The 8,773-nt window shown below is 59.4% G+C and overlaps 1 protein-coding gene across 1 annotated transcript; it reads left to right on the forward strand.

Annotated features, from left to right (window-relative positions):
- The first annotated feature begins 7,223 nt into the window (after window positions 1–7,223).
- On the forward strand, window positions 7,224–8,003 carry LOC126232445 (uncharacterized). The gene has a single exon (XM_049942701.1). It carries the CDS (start codon window positions 7,224–7,226, stop codon window positions 8,001–8,003), a length of 780 nt encoding a protein of 259 aa, XP_049798658.1.
- Window positions 8,004–8,773: the final 770 nt, after the last annotated feature.

The raw sequence follows: 8,773 nt of genomic DNA on the forward strand, positions 1-8,773 counted from the left end.
AGTCGCGTTCCAAACAACGACAACGACATCAATACACCAATAATGTGATGTGATCATTGTTAATATGTTCATAATTAAAAGAGCGCGTAACGGCCCGACGACGGACGACACGCGGGCCGCCGCGCGCGCTCTCCAAACACACAGGCACAGGACAAACCAAACCAAACCAAACAGCTGATCCGATCGATGATCCGGCCCGCGCCACAAACAAACCACGCACACACCGGACTCAGCCGCGCCCTCCCGCATCCATCATCACACACGTCACGTCGAAACTCCAAACGGAACGCACGCACGCAAAGCAACAGAGGCGCACAACAACAACAACAACAACAACAAACACACACACACAGAGGCAGGCAGGCAACACAGACCCTTTCGCACTTTTCAATTTCCGAACAGTGTGGTGGCCCTGAAAAGGGCCGTTTTTCGTCTCTCCCACCAAGCACGGGCAACGGCACGGCCGCGGGAAGGCCACAGCACAGCACACCGGCTGCCTGCCTAACCGCCGAAACCGTACAGGGTGCGCCCCTGCCTCTTCAGGGCGTACACCACGTCCATGGCCGTCACAGTCTTGCGCTTGGCGTGCTCAGTGTACGTCACCGCGTCGCGGATCACGTTCTCCAGGAACACCTTCAGCACTCCGCGGGTCTCCTCGTAGATCAGACCAGAGATGCGCTTCACGCCGCCCCTGCGAGCCAGGCGGCGGATGGCGGGCTTCGTGATGCCCTGGATGTTGTCGCGCAACACCTTGCGGTGCCGCTTGGCGCCACCCTTGCCCAGCCCCTTTCCTCCCTTGCCGCGGCCTGTCATTCTTCCTCCTCCTCAAGCAACAAAAAAAGCACAAGCGGCAGCTCCTCACCCGGCGCTAGCGAGTCGGCTACGGTGCGCCGTGAGCGCGCGCCGCCCCCCTATATAGACTCTGGCCCGCCCTCCCCCCACCACGCGCACCGAGGGCATATAAGCGCAGCACGGGCCCGCGCGGGCCCGTTGTCAAGGCAGCACCGGACGCTTCGCTACCGCACGCACCGCTAACCGCTATGGCCCGCACAAAGCAAACGGCCCGCAAGTCCACCGGCGGAAAGGCGCCGCGCAAACAGCTCGCCACCAAGGCGGCGAGGAAGAGCGCGCCCGCCACCGGCGGCGTCAAGAAGCCCCACCGCTACAGGCCGGGCACCGTCGCCCTGCGAGAAATCAGGCGCTACCAGAAGAGCACAGAGCTGCTCATCCGCAAGCTGCCGTTCCAGCGCCTAGTGCGCGAGATCGCCCAGGACTTCAAGACCGACCTGCGCTTCCAGAGCTCCGCAGTCATGGCCCTGCAGGAGGCCAGCGAGGCCTACCTCGTCGGCCTCTTCGAAGACACCAACCTGTGCGCAATCCACGCCAAGCGCGTCACCATCATGCCCAAGGACATCCAGCTCGCGCGCCGCATCCGCGGCGAGCGCGCCTAAACCGCTTAGCCGCGGCACGGCACCGCACGCGCGCAACACAAAAAAAACGGCCCTTTTCAGGGCCACTAACATCTCTCCGTCGCGAGCAAAACTTTTGTCGGTCTTGCCGCCCAGCCTCTCTCTCTAGCCCCGTTAAAACAACCACCACAATTCCCCACCCTCCCTCCCGTACACAGCCGCTCTCGCCAACAATCACAATCGACGTCATCCCACCCCACCCCTTCAAATACACACAAACAAACAGCCGGACGACGTCACCACGGGTGGCTGGCCGCCGCCGTCTCCGAGGCGCCACCGCGCCTTCCCAATTCCCGCCGGCCACTTCCACGTCTCAACGTCCCCGTCCCCCTTTCACACAGAGAGGACACACACATAACAAACAAGACGCGCCATCCGCAAAGCAAGCAAACAAACAGAGTCTCCAGAAACATGAGAAACCAACCGTCGGCCGCCGCACAAAATACAAAACACAAAACAAAACGGCCACAACCGCTCCGCTACCGCGCGCCGCCGCCTACCGCCACCGGCCCCACAATCCAACCACCACGGCACGCACACAGTACCCACAAGGGTCATACAGAAACGCCACACAAACACCAACCAACCCCACACACACACACACACACACACACCCCGGCGCATGCACGCACGGCCACCCAAACAAGACAACACAACGCGCCAAGCACGACAATCAACGCCTTCCCGACGTCCTCTGATGGCCCTGAGAAGGGCCGTTTTGGGCCGCGCGCAGCCGTGCCATCGCGCGCCACTAGACGACGCGGGGGAGGGGGGTGGGGGACGACGGGGTCAAGCGCCAGCCCTTCCCTTCCTTCCCCTTTCCTTTCTTTACTTTAACTTCACTTCTTCTTCTTGGGCGAAGCCTTCGCCTTAGACGGCGTCGTCGCCTTCTTCGGGCGCGGCGCCTTCGGCTTCTTCGTCGGAACCTTCGCGGCCTTCTTCGCCTTCGACGGCGACTTGGCCTTGGCCGGCTTGGCCGCAGCCGCCTTCTTCGCACCCGCGGGAGCCGCCGACGCCGCAGACGCCTTCTTGGCGGCGCCCGCCTTCCGACCGGTCGCCGCCTTCACGCCACCAGCCTTCTTTGCGCCGGCCGCACGGGCGCCCTTCTTCTCCTTGCTGGCCGGAGCGGCGCGCTTCTTCTTCGCACCGCCGGCACGGGCCTTGCCGCCCTCGGCCGCCCCGCCGCCGGCGCCGGCAAGCTTGAAAGAGCCGGACGCGCCCTTCCCCTTCGTCTGCACCAGCTCGCCAGCCACGACGGCCGACTTGAGGTACTTCTTGATAAAGGGCGCCAGCTTCTCCGCGTCCAGCTTGTAGTGCGCGGCAATGTACTTCTTGATCGCCTGCAGCGACGAGCCGCCGCGCTCCTTCAGACTCTTGATGGCGGCCGTCACCATCTCAGAGGTGCGCGGGTGCGCAGGCTTGGCGCGCGGCTTCTTCGCAGACGCCGCAGACTTGGCCTTCTTCGTCGTGCCGGTGGCGGCGGGTGCCGCAGCAGTCTCGTTCGTAGCCGCCTGATCTGCCATTATTTCGACGACGCGCGTACACACACGAGAGCGAGAGCGAGAGCGGCAGGCGGCAAGCACGGCGGCAGAGAATAGCCGCCGCGCCGCCAGGCCCAGCCAGTGTCGCGGGCGGGCGCGGACGGCCGAGAGAGCGGCCGCCACTCTGCGCGCCGCCGCGCCGCGCCTCCCGCGCTTGCTACCGCCCAACGTCCGACAGCCTGTGCGGACCAGCCCCAAACCTGCGCCGCAACCACCCGCGCCGTTCAAACCACCGAGGATGGGGCTACACACGGCCACACCACAGTCGCCAACCAGTCGCCACGGCAGCGCCGCAAACCACGGCCAAACTGCAGCTACCGCGCGCTACAGCCTGGCTCGGCCCGCCGAGAATCGCCGCCCCCGCCCACATGCCGCCCCCACAGCCCCAGCCGACGACCCGCCACAATGGCCAAACCTTCGGCAAAAGTGCCACACCGTCGCCGCGCCAGCCCGGCCAGCGCGGCCGCCGCCACAGCCACACAAGCGGAGGCGTGCGGCGATGCCGGCCGTGCAAACGCACCTCCGCCGCCCCATCGCCCTCCCACCGTTTCCCGATCGGCCCGCAGCCGTCGGGCCACCTCGCCCGCCAACATTCGCGCCCCTTTCTCACAAAATTGCCCGCCGCAAACAAAACGGGCGCCGCCTGCGCAACATCGGCACCGGCCAACCGAGCGCCGCCGCCCCTCGCCGCTTACGCGAGGGGGGCTGACCGCCGTCCGCAACTACAGACACACCGAATCTGCCTCCAAGCACACACGACAGCCGACCTCCTACATTTATACGCCGCAAGCCACCCAACGGTGTGTGGCGGAGGGCACTTTTTACGTTACGTGCCACTGTCGTCATTGCCTCCCTTTGCCGTTCCAGTCGCGTATGGTTCGCGGGAACAACGACTGTCTGAAAGCCTCCGTGCGCGCTCGAATCTCTCTACTTTTACTACATTCGGGATCTCCTCGGGAGGTATATACGTACGGGGAAGCAATATATTCGATACCTCATCCGGAAACGCACCCTCTCGAAAACCTGGCGAGCAAGCTACACCGCGATGCAGAGAGCGCCTCCCTTGCAGAGTCTGCCACTTAACTATCACGGTTACCACATAACCCTGTGACGAAACGTTGGACCTTTCTCTATCTCCTCCGTCAACCCGACCTGCTACGCATCCCACACTGGTGGGCAACACTCACGTATGGGTCGGTCGAACGCGTGTTTTTGTAAGCCACCTCCTTTGTTGATGGACTACATTTTTGCTAAGCATTCTCCCAGTGCATCTCAACCTGGTACCCGCCTTACCAACAATTACTTTTATCTGATCATCATTCCACTTCCAAATCATTCCGCACGCATACTCCCAGATACATATTTTACAGACGTCACAGCTACCAGTGTTTGTCCCGCTATCATATAATCAATCATACAATAAACGATCCTTCTTTCTGTATATTCGCAATACATCACATTTGTCTATGTTAAGGGGACAGTTGCCACTCCCTGCACCGGGTGCCTATCCGCTGCCGATCGTCCTGCAACCTCTCTGTATACTACATACAGCACATCATCCGCGAAACGACGCATGGAACGTCCGGCACTATCTACTAGCTCATTTATATGATATGAATTGTGAAAAGCAATGGTCCCATAACACTCCCCCGTGGCACGCCAGGGGTTACTTTAACGTCTGTAGACGTCTGTCTCTCCATTGATAACAACATGCTGTGTTCCGTCTGCTAACATCTCGTCAATCCAGCCACACAGTTGGTCTGATATTCTGTAGACTCTTACGTCGTTTATCAGGCGACGGTGCGGAGCTGTATCGAACGCCTTCCGGACGTCAACGACAATGGCATCCACCTGGGAGCCTGTATCTCATATTTTCTGGGTCTCATGCGCAAATAAAGCGAGCTGGGGGTCTCACACACGATCGCTGTTTCCGGAATCCAACATGGATTCCTACATAGTAGACTCTGGAGTTTCCACAAACGACATGATACTCGAGCAAACAACATGTTCTACAACACATCGACGTCAGAGATATGGGTCTATGGTTTTTGCGCATCTGCTCGACGACTGGGACTACCTGTGCTCTTTTCCAATCATTTGGAACCCTCCCTTCCTCTCCAGAGACTTGCGGTACACGGCTGTTAGAAGGGGGGCAGGTTGTTTCGCGTACCCTGTGTAGGAATCGCGAATTGGTAATCCCGTCGGGTCCGGCGGACTTTCCCATTCCTCCTTGGACACTTATTTCGATGTCAGCCGGTTTCTCGTTCGTGCGAGCATTTAGAGACGGAACTGCAGTGCGGTCCGTCCTCTGTGAAACAGCTTTGGAAACAGGTGTTTAGGTATTTCACAGCTTTACGCGTGTCATCCTCTGTTTCAATGCCATCACCATGCCGGAGTGTCTGGATATGCTGTTTCGAGCCACTTACTGATTCAACGCAAGACCGGAACGTCCTAGCATTTTCTGTCAACGTCGGTACATAGGGTTTGTTCTACTTTCGAATTCACTGAACGCTTCACGCATAGCCCTCCTTACGCTCACACTTTGGACATCGTTTAGCTTCTGTTTGTCTCGGAGGTTTTGGCTGCGTTTAAACTTTGGGTGAAGCTCTCTTTGCTTTCGCAACAGTTTCCTAACGTTGTTGTTGTAGTATACCACGGTGGGTTTTTTTTCCCATCCCTCACAGTTCGACACTCGGCACGTACCTGTCTAAAAACGCATTTTTACCATTGCCTTGCACTTTCTCCATGAACACTCAACATTGTCAGTGTCGGAACAGGCATTTGCCTTTTCATCTGTCGGGTCGTCTGCAAATCTGCCTTCTATTACTCTTGCTAGCCAAAACAGATAGATACACCGTCCTCCCTGCAACGGCCTTATGATCACTGCGTCCCTGTTCTGCACATACAGAGTCGAAACACGTTCGGGTCTGTTTGTCATCCGTAGGTCCACGATGTTATCTCCACGAGTCGGTTCTCTGTTCATTTTGCTCGAGGTGATTTTCGGACAGTGCACTCAGTATAATGTCACTCGATGCTCTCTGTCCCCCTACCACCCGTCCTGAACATCATCTGAGTGTCCCAGTCTATATCGGGTAAATTGAAATCTCCACCTAAGACCCTAACATGCTGAGGAAAATGTATGTGAAATGTGTTTCCAAAATCCGTCTCTCCGTTGTTCTGCCACTAATGCTGCTGCGTCGGGAGGTCGGTCAAAGGAGCCAATTATTATTAAACCTAGCTCGGTTGTTGGGTGTAACCTCCACCCACAATATTTCACAGGAACCATCCACCTCTACTTCACTACAGGATCAAAACTACTACTCAAACAGCGACGAACACACCACCACCGGTTGCATGCAATCGAGCCTTTCTAAAACACCGTCTGTACCTTTGTGACAATTTCGGCAGAATTTATCCCTGGCGTCAGCCAGCTTTCTGTACCTTATCACGATTGCAGAGCTTCGGTGCTTTCTCTGTCAGCGCTTGCGGTTCCGGTACTGTACCAACGCAGCTTCGACAGTTGACAATTAACAAACGATACCGATTGCTGCTTGGTCCCCGCACCCGTTGAGGCTGCTGTTGCCCCCTTTCTGTACTTGCCCAAGGCCATCTAACCTAACAAAACCGCCCAGCCCACGCCACACAACCCCTGCTACCCGTGTAGCCGCTTGTTGCGTGTAGTGCTCTCCACCTAAGACTATAACATGCCTTCGACATTCGCAGTGTACAACACCTTAGGTTAGGGTTGGCGTCGCTTGGGTTAGGTTAGGTTACGTTAGGTGGACGTGGGTTAGGTTAAGGGTTAAAGTTAGGTTAGGCGTCAAAGTTAGGTTAAGCGTTCGGACGTGAGGCGTCAGGTGGCCGCACCTACCTTACGGCCGGACATCTTAGGTTAGGCTAAGGGCGCCGAGGTCACGTTACGTTCACCTTCGGGCGCCACACGTAGCTGTCACAGGTAGGTAGTAGTTCGGTCGGTCGGTCGTCGGCAAGCCGCAAAAAACTACAGACGACGTCGACAACAAGACCGAGCAGGAGGCAGATATATACCGAGCGCCAAAGAGACCGACCACACACACACACACACACACACACACAAAACAACAAACACCACCCACCGGCCAAAGGGGCACCAAAAAAACCCACAAAGCCGAGCACCACACGTCGCGACCAGAGGCAACCCGCAACCGCAACGGCGCTTTCCGCACCGGGCCGGATGCACGTACGACAACACCGCTACCCGTACACAAGGCCTCCCATTGCACACAGCCGCTCTGTGTTCAACATCATCAATGGCGCGCCCGCGGCTCGTCGCGGTCGCAGCCATGACGCCGCCGCCACTTTTGCACCAACACATTCACGCACCGCAAAACAGCTCGCCGACCCACCGACACAGCACAGCCGACAAACAAAAACAACCGCGGCGGCGGCAACAAAACAAAACAAACACCTCGCACCAAGCGTCCGACAGAAAACAAACGGACAGGCACACAGGCCTCTGCTAACGACCACGACACAGCGGCACGCTGCCCCTTTCCCGCCACTCTCGATTCACAGCGCACGCGACCCCGTCGTCGACGACGACACGCGACGGGCTCGCTTCCCGCAACCTACACCTTTCCGCCACTACGCACGGCTCCACCCGACGCCCGTCGCAACGGCACTACTGCACGCACTATCACCCCCGCCGCCGCCGCCGCCGCCGCCGCCTCCTCCTCTCTCCCCCTTCCCGTACACAACAACACAGCCAAAAACACACTCACGACCCAAACATAACAACATGGCACGTGCATCGGCGCACACCCCCAACCAGTCACCGTCGACACAACCACACGCAAGGCACGGAAAAACCGGCGTCCTTCCACGTTGCCATCAAAGCAGCACAAACAACCACACAGGAGGAACCACCAACAACTGCCGGCCGGCCGGCAACCACCAAACGCACATTCCCGCTCGCCACCACACACCTCTCGGCAGCCGTTTCGCAAAGACATGACATGACATGACGCGACATCATCGCATCACGGGCGACGCACGCACACCGACCCACTTTCCCGCCCGTCTCTCTCTCTCTTTTTCTTCCGACGCCTTCGGCCGAGCACACACGTACGTGGCACAACGCCCAACACAGTCACACACAGTCGACAGGCGCACGCCCAGGCACGCAACGACGCAGCGCAGCAAAGGCGCCCGCGACACATACCTCCTCTCCCGTCTCGCCGCCGACCGCCAGCCAGCCACTCGCAATGTGCACTGGCCAACCGGACACACGTCCACCGCGCCGCCTCCGACCACCCGCCAGGGGGCGCTCACGTCCGCGACAACAGCGCGGCCCGCCGCCGGGCGGGCCCAGCCCGGCCCAGGCGGCGCGCGCTGCTCTGCACTCGGCGCGCCGCGCCACACATCCTGCTGCAGACCGGGCTCGTCTCTCTGTACGCGTCTGCGTCTGCCCGCATCTCATCTTCCTGCGCATCAACACAAACGAGGCCACGTGAGCAAACCCCCGTCACAACGCCACATCACGCACTGCCTTGTCGACCGCCTAAATAAATGCACTCACCCACCAGCCATCCGCTTCGTCCTCTTCTTGCTTACTCGTTGTTCGTCGTTGTTGCTGCTGCACCAGCACCAGCACCAGCACCGGCGGCGGCGGCGGCGGCGGCGGCGGCGGCGGCGGCGGCGGCGGCGGCGGCAGCGGCAGCGGCAGCGCACACAGCCCCCAGCCGGCCGCATCCGAGGGGGCCCCGCCGCCAGCGTCGCCTCCTT

The sequence above is a fragment of the Schistocerca nitens genome, unplaced genomic scaffold, assembly GCF_023898315.1.
Source record: "Schistocerca nitens isolate TAMUIC-IGC-003100 unplaced genomic scaffold, iqSchNite1.1 HiC_scaffold_515, whole genome shotgun sequence".
NCBI lineage: Eukaryota > Metazoa > Arthropoda > Insecta > Orthoptera > Acrididae > Schistocerca > Schistocerca nitens.

Bases quoted from the DNA above. Each gene is read 5' to 3' on its own strand.
- LOC126232445 (XM_049942701.1), top strand. From the start codon at position 7,224: ATGCACGTACGACAACACCGCTACCCGTACACAAGGCCTCCCATTGCA.